Raw genomic sequence first — 19,105 nt, 5'->3', positions numbered from 1 at the left:
TTATACAACTACCTATATACATGTAACTGTTCAGTATGTTTCCTAGTGGGTCACAGTATGTAAACGTAATTGTTCAGTGGTTACAATTCTGTATGATTCTGGGAAAGTTCTCTGGTATCACTTAATTAGAATAGAGGCTGCTTGATTGGTTAACTCTTATCTACAAATTTGAATACAATGTTTTTATCTATGGGATATAAGAAGGACAGACCACCTTGGTCCACCATCTTTAGTCCTTTCCCCTGTTCTTTGTCCTTTCGCAGATCAATGTTTCTAATTCTCTTTTGTTCTATTAGCACTGAATAAAATGACTGTCCAGCAACAAGATTTGTGTCTCTCTCCTGACTTCTGAAAGAACTTTGGATCAAAAACATCAGATTCCAACAGCATCCACCAATACTGACTCAGCCTGCAAGAGTCACAAAGTGATCAGGTACTAAACTGATCCGGAAAGAGTCCACAGGAGGGGAGAACTTTCTTCACTTTGTCACTAGTCCAGGGGCAGAGCTACCAATCTGTGCCAGCACTGATATCACTGCCACAGTCCATGGTAAAATATGTCTGCATTCCGAGGACACAACTTAGTGTATGTGTGACGTTACCACCATGCTAAATTGGACAGGTTCAGAACAAGCCCAGCAATTCAAACTTACCGTGCATCGTACTGTCTTATCACACCAACAAAACTCCACCATAAAGTGCAACTTCATAAATCCAGACAATGCTTCAGTTACCATCAGACCAGCAGATGAGCTCTGGTTTATCGATCACAATCTGGGTTAACGTCACTGGAGTACCGTATGTTGTAAAAGTTGTTGTTTTGTGGCAGCAGTACACATTAATAACGTATACATTATAATAACAAATACATTAAAAATAAATAGGAAGTGCAAAAAGAGAAGAAAATAGTGAGGTAGTGTCCATGGGTTTATTGTCCATTCAGAAATCTGATGGCGGAGGGGAAGAAGCTGTTCCTGAAAGGTTGACTGTGTGTTTTCTGGCTGCTGCACCTCCTCCCTGATGTTAACAATGAGAAGACGGCATGTCCTGGGTGATGGTATCTTTAATAATGGATGCCACCTTCCTGAGTCATCGCCTCTTGACGGTGTCCTGGATGCTGGGGAGGTGCCCATGATGGAGCTGGCCGAGGTTGTAACTCTGCAGCTTTTTCCAGCCCCTCTATATCAGATGGTGATAATAACATTTAGGAACAGCTTCTCCCCTCTGCTACCTGATCCTTGAATGGACCAATGTCTATTATTTTCCTCTCTTTTTGCACTAATTACATAATTGAATTTTTAAATATATATTTCTCTCTCTGGGCTCCACTAACAGCTTCGTGACACAGCAGTGAGCAGGGCACCCTTCACACACAATGTACGCAAGGGTCTGTATGATTTACACTTCAACAAACAGGAATGTTGTGATGTGCCGATTAAAGAAACCTTGATTTGAGCAAACGTTGTGTAAATTCTGCCTCGGCAAAATATCATACATAAAGTTATAAAGTATGTATATTTACAAATTTCACTTTATTGAACAGTTACTAGGAAGAGAAAAGAAAAACAAGAGAAGGGCCCATTACGTTACGCCAGTCCAATGTGCACATGACGTTGGAGTCATCTTTACTCTCACGCTGGACCACGGTCCGTGTGAAAACACACGGCGTATTTGGAACTTCACTCGAAATCCATCTCAGACAAACTGGCTCTCTCAAGAGTTTTGACCCTTCCACCTCGGAGATATTCACCTGCACAAAGCACCTCGTGCAACGGGGACTCTCCTACCAACAGCATTCTGCAGCATCCTCCCCTGTTCCTCGCTCCGCACCTCCCACCAGAAACCCCAAAACTGGACTACCCTTCCCCTCAGATCTCTAGAACCCTAGCACATAGCCCTCTAATTTCCTAAGTTCCATGTACCTATCTAAGAGTCTCTTAAAAGACCCTATTGTATCTGCTTCTACCACCATCGCCGGCAGTGCATTCCACGCACCCACCACTCTCTGTGTCAAAAACATCCCCTCGGTACCTACTTCCAAGCACCTTAAAACTATGCCCCCTCGTGTTAGTCATTTCAGCCCTGGGAAAAAAACCTCTGACTATCCACACGATCAATGCCTCTCATTATCTTATACACCTCTATCAGGTCACCTCTCACCCTCCGTTGCTCCAAGGAGAAAAGGCCAAGTTCACTCAACCTATTCTCATAAGATATGCCCTCCAATCCAGGCAACATCCTTGTAAATCTTCTCTATAGTGTCCACAACCTTCCTGTAGTGAGGTGACCAGAACTGAGCACAGTACTCCAAGCGGGGTCTGACCAGGGTCCTATACAGCTGTAACATTACCTCTCGGCTCTTAAACTCAATCCCACGGTTGAGGATGGCCAACACGCCATCATCATCATCTCCACACACTATCCACAACACCCCCATTGGTAGCAAATGAAACTGTATGAAGTGTGGAGAGGTGCTGCTGGCAGCTTACCAGAACCTGATCCAGAGTGATCATAGTCATCGTCATCAACTGGCCAGTTCCCAGATTCCCCCGGCTCAGCATTACCCCACCTCTGCTCCAGGTAGAATTCCTCGGGCCACGGCATTTTAGTTGCTGAGACTGACTGTGTCTGTAAAAAAAGAAAAAGGAAATTGGATGAAATGAACTCAAACACTTTAAATTTTCTTTTATACAAAATAACATTTATATTTTGCAGCTGTACAGCAAGATAATCTGATGCCATCCGGTTGAAAAGCACCCAAAACCACAGTGGACAATGAACGACTCATGCAGGGGCTTACTTGCAGTAGAGAGGCAAACGGAGGAGGGTTTGCAGAGTTTTATCGATAGTGGCCTTTTTTCCAGAATCCAAATCAGACTCAAGTTTGATATCACTGGCATTTCTCGTGAAATTTGCTGTTTTGTGGTAGCAATACATTGTAATAGATAATAAAAAAGTATACATTACAGTATGTAGATATACAAGAAAAAAATAACTTTAACAACGTTTTTTTCGAAGTTTTAGATTTGATCAGAAAGTCTTTCCTTTTTTTTTGGCCGTATCCTCAGAACGGTATGCCCAGTCCCTTTTCCTTTTCTCGTATAGTGTAGTGGGTTTTTTATTCCTTCATAATTTAAAAATTTAAAGTTTTTTTTCTCTCTCTCCATGAATTGACAAGAGGAGAATTAGTTGTCTTCTTTTTTGTTATATACTACATATTAGCTTAATATTATATATGATTTTGATAACGTCAATTTCACTTCCTGTTTGTATTGTTATTCATATATATATTTGAGATAATTCTCCTCTTGTTTGTATATATGCTCTTTTTAAAATCAATAAGAAGTTTAATAAAGAAAGAAAGAAAAAAAAACTCACTAAGTAGTGCAAGAAGAGTGCCAGAAAGTGTTGATGTGGTGGTCATGGGCTCAGTTTCCATTCAGAAATCGGATGGCAGAGGGGAAGAAACATTGAGCGGGTGGCTTCAGGCTTCTGTATCTCCTCCTTGCCAGTAGCAATGAGAAGAGGGCATGCCCTATTCTTAGCTTTTAAAAAGACATTTTCAAAGCCACTGAAACAGTTCATAAAAGTCCTTTCTCTTTGAAAGTAACATTGGTACACTCACAGTGATTTGAGGTCACCACAGTAGAATGTGCCCCAGTTAACAACACGTAGAAATTTGTTTTGTTATTGGAGTATTACCTCAAACTGCCATGAAACACCCTGTTTAAAAGTGCTGGATAACACAACCCCGGAAATAAACATCAGCACCAACATAAAACCATAAAACCATAAGACATAGGAGCAGAATGAGGCCATTCAGCCCATTGGGTCTGTTCCACCATTCCATCTTGACCGATCCCGGTCCCACTCAATCTCTGAGAGTACCAGAGATGATTGATGGTATTGGCAGCAGAGAGTCGTAGAACACAACAGACAGAATCAGGCCTTCTAGCCCATCTATTCCATGCCAAACTGTTCTTCTGGCTAATCCCATCGGCCTGCACCCGTACACAGCCCTCCATACCCCTGTCATCCACAATCGACCCTGCATCCATCACTTGTGCTGGCAGCTCTCACCACCCACCGAGAGAGGAAGATCCCCCATATGTTACCTTTAAACATTTCACCTTTCACCTTTAACCCATGACCTCTAGTTCAAGTCTCACCCTCCTCAGTGGAAAAGGCCTGCTTGCATTTACCCTGCCTATACCCCTCATTATTTTGTATTCCTCTATCGCAGTGGTCCCCAACCACCGGGCCGCAAAGCATGTGCTACCGGGCCGCGAGGAAACGATGTGAAACGATATGAGTCAGCTGCACCTTTCCTCATTCCCTGTCACGCACTGTTGAACTTGAACACACCCCCCCCCCGCCCCCGTCGGCCAGTCCACAAGAATATCGTCAATAGTAAACCGGTCCACGGTGCAAAAAACGTTGGAGACCCCTGCCCTATCGAATATCTCCTCAATCTTCTACATTCTAGGAAATGAAGACCTAACCCATTCAATCACTCCCGAGAACTCACATCTTCAAGACTCGGCAGAAAGACTCTGTTAGGAGAGAACAGTAGTTATAGAATTTATGAAAACCAGAGTCCATAGGTTCCATTATTTCTCTAACCCCCAGTAATTTTCCCTCCCCTTCCCTCTTCTTTAGTTCCCCATTCCTGCCCCTCTTTCCTCTTCTCTTCTCCTCACCCCCACCCCCAGTTCCTTCCTCCTTCCTTTCCTCCCATGGTCCACTCATCTCCTATCAGATTCCATGTTCCTCAGCCCTTCACCTTTTCCACCTCTCACCTTCCAGCTTTCCACTTCATTCCCCCCTCCGCACCCACCTACCCTCCCGCTCACCTGGTCTCACCGATCACCTGCCAGCTTGTCATCCGTCCCCGCCCCCCCCAACCTTAATCTGGTTTCTTCCCCCCTTCCTTTCCAGTCCTGATGAAGGGTCTCAACCCAAAACATAGAGGCTGCCCGGCCTGCTGAGTTCCTCCAGCATTTTGCGTGTGTTGCTCTGGATTTCCAGCATCTGCAGAGGGTCCTGTGCTTGTGGGTAGAAGTCTGCTCACCTGCTGTACGTGCTGAATGTGTGGTAGGTGGCAGTTACCTATTCACATCGGAACTGTGGTTCAGCTGAAGTCACACAGTACAGACCTTCAGTAAGGCAGCCTATGGCAAACCGTAAAACTATTCAAAAAAGGCAAAGCACTGTCCGTTATGGAGGAGCCACTGCACAGGATCGGAAAAAGCTGACGGACATTATAAACTCAGCCAGCTCCATCGTGGACACTGGGCTCCCCAGCATTCAGGACAGCTCCAAAAGGCAAAGCCGCAAAAAGACGTTACTCGCCATCAAGGACCCCCATCACCCAGGGCATTCCCCCTTCTCATTACCACCATCGGGGAGGAGTTACAGGAGTCGGAAAGCACACACGCAGCAATCCGGAACACCTTCTTCCACTCTGCTATCCGGTTTTTGATGCACGATCACCTCCTGTACACTATTCTTGGCCCTCTGCACTGTTTATTGACTATTATATACATAAGTACTTCATAGTTTTTATTATTCTGTATTGTGATGTACTGCTATTGCAAAACAGTAAATTTCACTTGTGATATTAAACCTGACTTGGATTCAGCTTTAAATGTACCTTGGTACCAGCCAATCAAAGCCATAATTTGGTGAAACTTATTTACCGCTGTTACTTTTAGATGTGTGAGGTTTCAGCAGACTCTGCAGGATCGATGTGAGTAATTGTGTACAGAGCAACGTTGTAACCACAGTGAGAATCAGTCCCTCTCCCACACTCCGCTTTAAACCACTTGGGGTTCATTCCTAAACTTTGCCATCCTCCCACACTGTTTCCAGATGGCCAGCAAATTGAAGCACATAATTTTTCAACACTACAAACAGCCAAAAAAGCACTTTCAGCCTCTGGTGGGTCACACACAGCGTCACCGTACACAGTCACACACAGCGTCACTGTACCAGTCACAGACAGCGTCTCTGTACCAGTCACACACAGCGTCACCGTACACAGTCACACACAGTTTCAATGTACCCAGTCACACACAGCGACACTGTACACAGTCACACACAGCGTCACTGTACCAGTCACACACAGCGTCACCGTACCCAGTCACACACAGTGTCACCGTATCCAGTCACACACAGTGTCACCGTACAGTCACACACAGTTTCAATGTACCCAGTCACACACAGCATCACTGTACCCAGTCACACAGTTTCACTGTACCAGTCACACACAGCGTCACTGTACCAGTCACACACAGCGTCACCGTATCCAGTCACACACAGTGTCACCGTACACAGTCACACACAGTGTCACCGTACCAGTCACACACAGCGTCACCGTACCCAGTCACACAGATTCACTGTACAGTCACACACAACGTCACCCACGTCACCGTACACAGTCACACACAGCGTCACCGTACACAGTCACACACAGTTTCAATGTACCCAGTCACACACAGCGACGCTGTACACAGTCACACACAGCGTCACTGTACCCAGTCACACACAGTTTCACTGTACCCAGTCACACACAGCGTCACCGTACCCAGTCACACAGTTTCACTGTACAGTCACACACAACGTCACCGTACACAGTCACACACAGCCGTCACCGTACCCAGTCACACACAGCTTCACCGTACCCAGTCACACACAGCGTCACCGTACACAGTCACACACAGCGTCACCGTACCCAGTCACACACAGTTTCACTGTACCCAGTCACACACAGCGTCACCGTACCAGTCACACACAGCTTCACCGTACCAGTCACACACAGCGTCACCGTACCAGTCACACACAGCGTCACCATACCCAGTCACACAGTTTCACTGTATAGTCACACACAGCGTCACCGTACCCAGTCACACACAGCGTCACCGTACCCAGTCACACACAGCGTCACCATACACAGTCACACACAGTTTCACTGTACCCAGTCACACACAGCGTCACTGTACACAGTCACACACAGTTTCACTGTACCCAGTCACACACAGCGTCAACGTACTAAGTCACACACAGTTTCACTGTACAGTCACACACAGCGTCACCGTACACAGTCATACACAGCGTCACTGTACCAGTCACACACGTCACCGTACCAGTCACACACAGCGTCACCGTACACAGTCACACACAGCGTCACCGTACCCAGTCACACACAGCGTAACCGTACCCAGTAAAACACAGTTTCACTGTACCCAGTCACACAGTTTCACTGTACAGTCACACACAGTGTCACCGTACACAGTCATACACAGCGTCACCGTACCAGTCACACACAGCGTCACCGTACACAGTCACACACAGCGTCACTGTACACAGTCACACACAGTTTCACTGTACCCAGTCACACACAGCGTCACCGTACTAAGTCACACACAGTTTCACTGTACAGTCACACACAGCGTCACCGTACAGTCATACACAGCGTCACTGTACCAGTTACACACAACGTCACCGTACCAGTCACACACAGCGTCACCGTACAGTCACACACAGCGTCACCGTACAGTCACACACAGCGTCACCGTACCCAGTCACACACAGCGTAACCGTACCCAGTAAAACACAGTTTCACTGTACCCAGTCACACAGTTTCACTGTACAGTCACACACAGGGTCACCGTACACAGTCACACACAGCGTCACCTTACCTGTCACACACAGCGTCACCGTACCAGTCACACACAGCGTCACCTTACCAGTCACACAGTTTCACTGTACTCAGTCACACACAGGGTCACCGTACCAGTCACACAGTTTCACTGTACTCAGTCACACACAGCGTCACCGTACCAGTCACACAGTTTCACTGTACTCAGTCACACACAGCGTCACCGTACCAGTCACACAGTTTCACTGTACCCAGGAACACACAACGTCACTGTACCCAGTCACACACAGCGTCACTGTACCCAGTCACACACAGCGTCACCTTACCAGTCACACAGTTTCACTGTACTCAGTCACACACAGTGTCACCGTACCAGTCACACACAGCGTCACCTTACCAGTCACACAGTTTCACTGTACTCAGTCACACACAGGGTCACCGTACCAGTCACACAGTTTCACTGTACTCAGTCACACACAGCGTCACCGTACCAGTCACACAGTTTCACTGTACTCAGTCACACACAGCGTCACCGTACCAGTCACACAGTTTCACTGTACCCAGGAACACACGTCACTGTACCCAGTCACACACAGCGTCACCGTACCCAGTCACACACAGCGTCACCGTACCCAGTCACACACAGCGTCACCGTACCCAGTCACACAGTTTCATCGTACACAGTCACACACAGCGTCACCGTACACAGTCACACACAGCGTCACCGTACACAGTCACACACAGCGTCACCGTACCAGTCAAACACAGCGTCACCGTACACAGTCACACACAGCGTCACCGTACCAGTCACACACAGCGTCACCGTACACAGTCACACACACAGCGTCACCGTACACAGTCACACACACAGCGTCACCGTACCAGTCACACACAGCGTCACCGTACACAGTCACACGCACAGCGTCACCGTACCCAGTCACACACAGCGTCACCGTACACAGTCACACACAGCATCACCTTACCAGTCACACAGCATCACCTTACCAGTCACACAGTTTCACTGTACTCAGTCACACACAGTGTCACCGTACCAGTCACACACAGCGTCACCTTACCAGTCACACAGTTTCACTGTACTCAGTCACACACAGGGTCACCGTACCAGTCACACAGTTTCACTGTACTCAGTCACACACAGCGTCACCGTACCAGTCACACAGTTTCACTGTACTCAGTCACACACAGCGTCACCGTACCAGTCACACAGTTTCACTGTACCCAGGCACACACAGCGTTACTGTACCCAGTCACACACAGTTTCACTGTACCAGTCACACACAGCGTTACCATACCAGTCACACACAGCGTCACCGTACCCAGTCACACAGTTTCACCGTACCCAGGCACACACAGCGTCACCATACCCAGTCACACACAGTTTCACTGTACAGTCACACACAGCGTCACCGTACCAGTCACACACAGCGTCACCGTACACAGTCACACACACAGCGTCACCGTACCCAGTCACACACAGCGTCACCGTACACAGTCACACACAGCGTCACCGTACCAGTCACACACAGCGTCACCGTACAGTCACACGCACAGCGTCACCGTACCCAGTCACACACAGCGTCACCGCACACAGTCACACACAGCGTCACCGTACCAGTCACACAGTTTCACTGTACTCAGTCACACACAGCGTCACCGTACCAGTCACACAGTTTCACTGTACCCAGGCACACACAGCGTCACTGTACCCAGTCACACACAGTTTCACCGTACCAGTCACACACAGCGTCACCGTACCAGTCACACACAGCATCACCGTACCAGTCACACGCAGTGTCACCGTACACAGTCACACACAGTGTCATCGTACCCGTCACACAGTTTCACTGTACAGTCACACACAGCGTCACCGTACACAGTCACACACAGTGTCACCGTACCCAGTCACACAGTTTCACTGTACAGTCACACACAGCGTCACCGTATCAGTCACACACAGCGTCACTGTACCCAGTCACACAGTTTCACTGTACCAGTCACACATAGTTTCACTGTACCAGTCACACACAGCGTCACCGTACACAGTCACACACAGCGTCACCGTACCAGTCACACAGTTTCACTGTACTCAGTCACACACAGCGTTACTGTACCCAGTCACACACAGTTTCACCGTACCAGTCACACACAGCGTCACCGTACCAGTCACACACAGCGTCACCGTACCAGTCACACACAGCATCACCGTACCAGTCACACGCAGTGTCACCGTACACAGTCACACACAGTGTCACCGTACCCGTCACACAGTTTCACTGTAGTCACACACAGCGTCACCGTATCAGTCACACACAGCGTCACTGTACCCAGTCACACAGTTTCACTGTACAGTCACACACAGCGTCACCGTATCAGTCACACACAGCGTCACTGTACCCAGTCACACAGTTTCACTGTACCAGTCACACATAGTTTCACTGTACCAGTCACACACAGCGTCACCGTACACATTCATACACAGCGTCACTGTACACAGTCACACACAGCGTCACTGTACCCAGTCACACACAGCGTCACTGTACCCAGTCACACAGTTTCACTGTACCAGTCACACATAGTTTCACTGTACCAGTCACACACAGCGTCACTATACCCAGTCACACACAGCGTCACTGTACACAGTCACACACAGCGTCACTGTACACAGTCACACAGTTTCACCGTACCCAGTCACACACAGCGTCACCGTACCAAGTCACACACAGCGTCACCGTACAGTCACACACAGCGTCACCGTACCCAGTCACACACAATTTCACTGTACCAGTTACACACAGCGTCACTGTACCCAGTCACACACAATTTCACTGTACCAGTTACACACAGCGTCACTGTACACAGTCACACACAGCGTCACTGTACACAGTCACACAGTTTCACCGTACCCAGTCACACACAGTGTCACCGTACCCAGTCACACACAGCGTCACCGTACAGTCTCACACAGCGTCACCGTACCCAGTCACACACTATTTCACTGTACCAGTCACACACAGCGTCACTGTACACAGTCACACAGTTTCACTGTACCCAGTCACACAGTTTCACTGTACAGTCACACACAGCGTCACCGTACCCAGTCACACACAGCGTCACCGTACCCAGTCACACACAGCGTCACCGTACCCAGTCACACACAGTTTCACTGTACCCAGTCACACAGTTTCACTGTACAGTCACACACAGCGTCACCATACCCAGTCACACACAGCGTCACCGTACCCAGTCACACACAGCGTCACTGTACACAGTCACACACAGTTTCACTGTACAGTCACACACAGCGTCACAGTACCCAGTCACACACAGCGTCACTGTACCCAGTCACACACAGTATCAGTATAGCCAACATCAGGAGCCACAGTTACAACTTCCAAATGAATCCTTACACAAGAATTTATAAAAGAACTTCCAAAACATTTCCGTTTAACCTGTGGTCCTCCTGTTTATGACAGCAGGGAAAGAGAAAAGAAAGACAGAATGATAAGAAGGGAGAGAGGGAGGGAGGGAGAAAGTGGGAAGAAGGAAGTTGGGAGGGTGGTAGGGCGGGAGGGAGATAGTAGGGAAGGAGGGCAGTATGGAGGACTCTCACATATTTCTACAGATGTACTGTGCTGAGCATTCTAACTGGTTGCATCAACTTCTGGCACGGAGCGGCCACTGCACAGAATGGAAAGTTGCAGAGCTACGAACTCAGCCGCCTCCAGCATGGCCACTAGCCTCCCCACAGTCAAGGAGATCTTCGAAAGGCGATGCCTCAAAATGAGACATGCTTCATTAAGGGTTCCAAATCCCTCAGGACTTGCCCTCTCTTATCAGGGAGGAGCTCTGTCCAGAAGACTGAAGACATACACTCGACATATCAGGAAAGGCTTCATCCCCCGTCATTTCAACGCTACCTCACTATTCCTCTTTTACAGTATTTATTTATTCGTAACCTTCAGTAATTTTATGTATTGCGATGTACTGCTGTCACAAAACAAGGAATATCACATATGCTGCCGATAGTAGACCTGATTCTGATTCGTGATGGCACAAAAATGTACAAATTCTCATTGCTCATTGTTAATGGCCAACAATTACGCTGCATAAGACCGTACAATGTAGGAGCAGAATTAGGCCATTTGGCCCATTGAGCCTGCTCCGCCATTTCATCATGGCTGATCCATTTTACCTCTCAGCCCAAATCTCCTGCCTTCTCTCCGTATTCCTTCATGCCCTGACCAATCAAGAATCTATCAACCTCTGCCTTAAATATACGTAAGGACTTGGCCTCCACAGCTGCATGTGGCAAAGAATTCCACAGATTCACCACTCCCTGGCTGAAGAAATCCTTCCCCATCTCCATTCTAAAAAGACACCCCCCTATTCTGAGGCTGTGTCCCTCTGGTCTTAGATTGTCCCACCACAGGAAACATCCTCTCCACATCCATTCTATCAAGGCCTTTCACTATTCAATAGGTTGCAATGATGTCACTCCTCTTTCTTCTGAATCCAAGTGAATACAAGCCCAGAACCATCAAATACACTTCCTGTGACAAGTCATCAACCTGGAATCATTTTCATGAACCTCCTTTGAACCCTCTCCAATTTCCGCACATCCTTTCTTAGATAAGGAGCCCAGAACAACTCTCAACACTCCAAGTGAGACCTTATCAGTGCTTTATAAAGCCTCAACATTACATCCTTGCTTTTATATTCCAGTCCTCTTGAAATGAATGCTAACATTGCATTTACCTTCCTCACCAGAGACTCAACCTGCAAATTAACCTTCAGGGAATCCTGCACAAGTTTCCCAAGTCCCTTTGATCTTCAGTTTTTTTTAATTTTCTCTCCATTTAGAAAACAATCATCGCTTTCATTTCTTCTACTAAAGTGCGTGATCATACACTTCCAGACACTGTATTCAATCTGCCATTTCTTTGCACATTCTCCTAATCTTTCTATAGCCTCTCTACATCCTGAGAACTACCTGTTGCTTCACCTATCATCATATCATCTGCAAACATCGTAACAAAGCCATCAATTCCATCATCCAAATCATTGACATACAATGTAAAAAGGATCAGTCCCAACACAGACCCCTGTGGAACACCACTAGTCACCGGCAGCCAGTCAGAAAAGGCTCCCTTTACTCCCACTCTTTTCCTCTTGCCAATCAGCCACTGCTCTATCCATGCTAGAATGTCTCCTGTAGTATCACAGGCTTGTATCTTGTTAAGCAGCCTCATGTGTGGCACCTCGTCCAAGGCCTTCTGAAAATCCAAGTACACAACATCAACCAATTCTCCTCTGTCTACCCTGCCTATTATTTCTTCAAATAATTACAACAGATTTGTCAGGCAAGATTTTCCCTTGAGGAAACCATGCTGACTATGGCCTATTTTATCATGAGCCTCCAAGTACCCTGAGACCTCATCCTTAATAACTTATTCCAACATCTTCCCCAACTGCTAAGGTCAGACTAACTGGCCTATAGTTTTCTTTCTTCTGACTCTCTCCCTTCTTGGAGAGGAATAACATTTGCAATTTTTCAGACTTCCAAAGCCATTCCAGAATCTAGTGATTCTTGAAAGATCTAATGCCTCCACAAACTCTTCAGCCACCTCTTTCAGAACTTTGGGGTGTACACCATCTGGTCCAGGTGACTTAGCCTCTTCCAGAACTTTCATTTTGCCAAGAACCTTCTCTCTAGTTATGGTAACTTCACACACTTCGTGGCCCCTGACACCTGGAACTTCCACTACTCTGTTATTGTCTTACACAATGAAGACTGATGCAAAATACTTATCAGTTCTTCTGCCATTTCACTGTCCCCCATTATTACCTCTGCAGCATCGTTTTCCAGCAGTCTGATATGCACTCTCACCTCTCTTTTACACTTTATGTATCTGAAGAAACTTTTGGTATCCTCTTTAATATTATTGGCTAGCTTGCTTTAATATTCCATCTTTACCTTCTTAATGATTTTTTTAGTTGCCTTCTGTTGGTTTTTAAATGTTTCCCCATCCTCTAACTTGCCACTAATTTTTGCTCTATTATATGCCCTCTCTTTGGCTTTTATGTTGGCTTTGACTTCTCTTGTTAGCCGCATCTTCCTTTTGGATACTTCTTCATCTTTGGGATGTATATATCCCGTGCCTTCTGAATTGCTCCCTGAAATTCCAACCATCGCTGCTCTGCCGTCACCCCTACCAGACATGATTACCAATCAATTCAGGCCAACTCCTCTCTCATGCCTCTATAATTCCTTTACTTCCAACTTCAGCCTCTCCTTCTCATATTTCAGGGTGAATTCGATCATATTATGATCTCTTGTCCCTAAGGGTTCCTTTACCTTAAGCTCTCTAATTGATTCCGCTTCAATGCACAACACCCAATCCAGAACAGATAATCCTCTAGTAGGCTCAATCACAAGTTACTCTAAAAATCCATCTCGTAGGTGCTCTGGAAATTCCCCCTCCTGTAATCCAGCACCAACTTGATTTTCCCCACCTACCTGCATATTGAAATCCTTCGTGACAATTGTAACATTGCCTTGAAAAGGGAGGATGAACAGTCAGAAGTCATGGTACATATTGGTACCAACGACATAGGTAGAAAAAGGGAGGAGGTCCGGAAAACAGAATACAGGGAGTTAGTTAGGAAGCTGAGAAGCAGGACCTCAAAGATAGTAATCTTGGGATTACTGCCTGTGCCATGCAACAGTGAGGATAGGAATAGAATGAGGTGGTGGATAAATGTGTGGCTGAGGGATTGGAGCAGGGGGCAGGGATTCAGATTTCTGGATCATTGGGACCTCTTCTGGGGCAGGTGTAACCTGTACCAAAAGGAGGGAAGCACTTGAATCTAAGGAGGACAAATATTCTTTCAGGCAGGTTTACTGGAGCTGTTGGGAGTGGTTTAAACCAATATGGCAGGGGGATGGGAACCAGTATGATAGAGCTAAGGACGAGCCAGCAGGTTTACAAGTAGATGATGGGTGTAACATGAATGTAAGGAAGGACAAGCCAATGATTGAGTACAAATGCAGACAGAGCAAAGAGTTAAATTGTACCACAGAGGCAAAATTCAAAAGGGTGAAAAATGCAGGACTGAAGGTGCTGTATTTAAATGCATGTAGCATTCAGAGTAAGGTGAATGAACTTTTTATACTTTATACTTTATTGTCGCCAAACAATTGGTACTAGAACATACAATCATCACAGCGATATTTGATTCTGTGCTTCACACTCCCTGGATTACAAATATTAAATATTAAAAATAGTTAAAATTAGTAAATATTAAAAATTTAAATCATAAATCATAAATAGAAAATAGAAAAATGGGAAGTAAGGTAGTGCAAATAAACCGAGAGACAGGTCCGGATATTTGGAGGGTACGGCCCAGATCCGGGTCAGGATCCGTTCAGCAGTCTTATCACAGTTGGAAAGAAGCTGTTCCCAAATCTGGCCGTACGAGTCTTCAAGCTCCTGAGCCTTCTCCCGGAGGGAAGAGGGACGAGAAGTGTGTTGGCTGGGTGGGTCGTGTCCTTGATTATCCTGGCAGCACTGCTCCAACAGCGTGCGGTGTAAAGTGAGTCCAAGGACGGAAGATTGGTTTGTGTGATGTGCTGCGTCGTGTTCACCATCTTCTGCAGCTTCTTCCAGTCCTGGACAGGACAACTTCCATACCAGGTTGTGATGCACCCTGGAAGAATGCTTTCTACGGTGCATCTATAAAAATTAACTCATGGCGCAATCCAAAATATCTTGGATACTGGCACCCGGGAACAACATACCATCCAGGGATCTCGTTCTTCCTTGTCGCCACAGCATGTCTCTTCACCCCCTTCCCTTCTGAATCACAGAACCAGACTCAGACTCAGTGCCAGAGACTCGACCACTGTGACTTTCCTCAGTTAGGTTACCCACCCCAACGGTATCTAAAGTGATATACTTTTTTACTTGTTTTTGAGGGGGATGGCCACAGAGATACTCTACACTGGCTCCTTATCCGCTTTCCCCTTCCTGTCTGTCACCCAGTTTCCTGTGTCCTGCACCTTGGGAGTAACGACTGTACTTCCCTACATGTCCTATCCATCACCTCCTCAGCCTCCCGAATGATCCAGAGTTCATCCAGTTCCAGCTCCAACTCCTTAACACAGAAGCTGCAGCTGGGTGCACTTCTCTCAGTGTAGTCATCGCTGACTGGAATATTGGTTCTCCTCGGGTTCAGGTGCAACACATATCTCTTGTACAGGTCATACCTCCCCCAGAAGAGATCCCAATGATCCAAGAACCTGAAGCCTTGCCCCCTTCACCAGCTTCTCAGCCACACATTTATCTGCCAAATCATCCTGTTTCTACCCTCACTGGCCCCTGGCACCTGCAGCAATCCAGAAATTACTACCCTGGAGGTCCTGCTTCTCAGTTTTCTACCTAGCTCTCCAAATTCTCTTTTCGGGACCTCTTTGCTTTTCCTTCCTATGCCATTGGTAGCAATGTGTATCAAGACATCTGGCTGCACCCCTCCGGCTCCAGAATGTTGTGAATGCGACCTGAGGCATTCCTGGCCCTGGCACCTGGGAGGCAACATACTATTCGGGTGTCCCGTTCACATCCACAGAATCTCCTGTCTGTTCCCCTCACTATTGAGTTCCCTATCACAACCACTCCATTCTTCTCTCTCTTTCCTTTCTGCACTATGGACCCATGCTCAGTGCCTGTAACCCGGTCGCCGTGGCATTCTCCCGGGAGGTCATCCCCCACAAAAGTATCCAAAGCGGTATATTTGTTTTTGAGGGGAATGGCCACAGGGGTGCTCTGCTCTAACTGCCTATTTCCATTTCTCTTGACGGTCACCCAGCTACTCGCCTCCTGCAACTTGGGGGTGACTACTTCACTGTAACTTTGATCAATTATCTCCTCGCTCTCCCGTAGAAGCTGAAGGTCATCCAGTTGCTGCTGCAAATCCCTAACACGGTCTTCAAGGAGTTACAGCCGGATGCACTTCATGCAGATGTAGGTCCCCGGGAGACTCTTGGTCTCCCAGTTCTCCGACCTCCGGCACAAAGAGCACACCACAACCATTTAAATGGTACAGTAAGAGAGGAAAAAAGATAAAAAGGAAACCTTAACAGACACTTTACACAGAGTCGAAGCCTCCTTTGAGCCAAAGCCGGTCACTTCTACTCTCGCCACTGGCCTACTCCCAACAATGGCCGCTCCGCTTATCCCTTCTGTACTTTTATTTAGTTCGTAGACCTCTGTTGACGCTGCTGATAGGCCCCGTACAATGGATGAACGCTCGCGGAGCTCTCTTTTTAAATAATTGCCACCAACCTGTGAGAAACACCTTTTCTTCGTAGAGCTCTGTTGATGCCGCTGAGTTTTGGCCATTCAAGCCATGGTAAGCACTTCACGGACATTATACCTTTTGGCCCTATTTCTAATGAACTGTATTCAGTGTAGAGAGGGTGGCTCTAATATAGCAGGTCACACAAACACCACTGTGACCAGTAACCAGCGATAAGGGTGACCAGTAACCAGCTACAATAATATTCATTAAAGGATATGTGTGACCAGTAAACAGCTATAATAATGTTAGCTAAGGGATATGTGTGGCCAGTAACCAGCTTTAATAATAGTGGTTAAGGCATATATTTAAGTCACGATCCAAAACATTGACAATTTCTTCCTTGCCACAGATGCTGCCTGACTCACTGAGATCCTACAACACATTCACTCCAGATTCCAGCATCTGCCATTGCTGGTGTCACCCGAATTAATCATCTTGCCCTGAACTCTCCTCTAGCCCACAAGAAAGCAGCATCCATAATCAAGGGCCCCCACCTTCCAGGCCATGCTCTCTATATCACTGCTACCATTGGGAAGGAGGAACAGGGCACTCAGGTCCCATACTGCCAGGTTCAGGAACAGTTATTATCCTTCAAACCTCAGGCTCCTGAACCAGTGTGGATAACTTCACTCACTCACTGAACAAGCCTCACTACCTACAGACTCACTTTCAAAGATTCTTTACAACTCACTATTATTCTCAATTTTTAAAAATTTGTTTCCTTTTCCACGTTGGTTGATGTCAGTCTTTATGAACGGTTCATTGTAAATTCTATTGTATTTCTTTATTTTCCTCTAAATGCCAGCAAGAAAATGAATCACAAGCTAATATACTGTATGGGAAGATCAAAACTATTACAAAGGGAAAAGTGCAAGGCAAACTCAAAGGTCTTCAGGTGTGATAAGTCACCTGGTCTAAATGGACTACATCCCAGAGTACTGAGAGAGATTGCTGAAGAGGCGATGGTCATGATCTTTCAAGAATCATTTGATTCTGGCATGGTCCCAGAGGACTACAAGATTGCAAATGTCATTCCACCCTTTAAAAAGGGAGGAAGGCAAAAGAAAGGAAATTATTATCCAGTTAGCCTAACCTCAGTGATTGGGAAAGTGTTGGAGTCTATTAAGGATGAGGTTTCAGGGTACTTGGAGACTAATGATAAAATATGTCAAAGTCAGCATGGTTTCTTAAAGGGAGATCTTGCCTGACAAATCTGTTAGAGTTTTTCGAGGAAGTAACAAGTAGGGTGGGCAAGGTGCCACACATAAGGCTGCTTATCAAGATTACAGGAAAGATACTGGTATGCATAGGGGAATGGCTGACTGGCAGGAGGCAGCAAATGGGAATAAAAGCAGCCTATTCTAGCTGGCTGCCAGTGACTAGTGCTGTTCCACAGGGGTCAGTATTGGAACTGCACTTTTCACATAGTTTGTCAATGATTTAGATAATGGAATTGATGACTATGTGGCAAAGTTTGCGGACGATACAAAGATAGGTGGAGGGGTAGGTAGTGCTGAGGAAGCAATGCGATTGCAGCAGGACTTAGACAAATTGGAAGAATAGGCAAAAAAGTGGCTGATGGAATACAGTGTTGGGAAATGTATGAAAATGCATTTTGGTAAAAGGAACAACAATGCAGACTATTATCTAAATGGGGAGAAGGTTCAAACATTACAGGTGCAGAGGGTCATGGGAGACCTCATGCAAGACTCCCAGAAGGTTAATTTACAGGTTGTGTCAGTGGTAAAGACGACCAAATCCAATGTTGGCATTTATTTCAATGGGAGTAAAATATAAAAGCAAAGAGATAATGCTGAGGCTTTATAAGACTGGTCAGGCCACACAGAGTATTGTCAACAGTTTTGGACCCCATATCTCAGAAAAGGCATGTGTCATTGGAGAGAGTCCAGAGGAGGTTCACAAAGATGATTCTGGGAATGAAGGGGTTAGCATATAAGGAGCGTTTGGCAGCTTTGGGCCTGTACTCACTGGAACTTAGAAGAATGCAGGGGCGGATCTCTTTGAAACCTACTGGATGTTGAAAGGAGTAGATAAGTAAATGTGGAG

General features: G+C 46.5%; 1 protein-coding gene across 1 annotated transcript in view; it reads right to left on the bottom strand.

Annotated features, from left to right (window-relative positions):
• sdc2 (syndecan 2) overlaps window positions 1-19,105 on the bottom strand; it is a 157,991-nt gene that overhangs the window by 37,172 nt on the left and 101,714 nt on the right. The window contains exon 3 of the mRNA XM_063067371.1: window positions 2,490-2,628. Coding sequence (XP_062923441.1) covers window positions 2,490-2,628 — 139 coding nt within the window. The remainder of the gene's footprint in view (window positions 1-2,489; window positions 2,629-19,105) is intronic.

This window comes from Mobula hypostoma, chromosome 1, assembly GCF_963921235.1.
Source record: "Mobula hypostoma chromosome 1, sMobHyp1.1, whole genome shotgun sequence".
Classification (NCBI taxonomy): Eukaryota; Metazoa; Chordata; class Chondrichthyes; order Myliobatiformes; family Myliobatidae; genus Mobula; species Mobula hypostoma.
The sequence above is the reverse complement of the archived record's forward strand: the minus strand, read 5'-3'. Positions and strand labels throughout refer to the sequence as shown.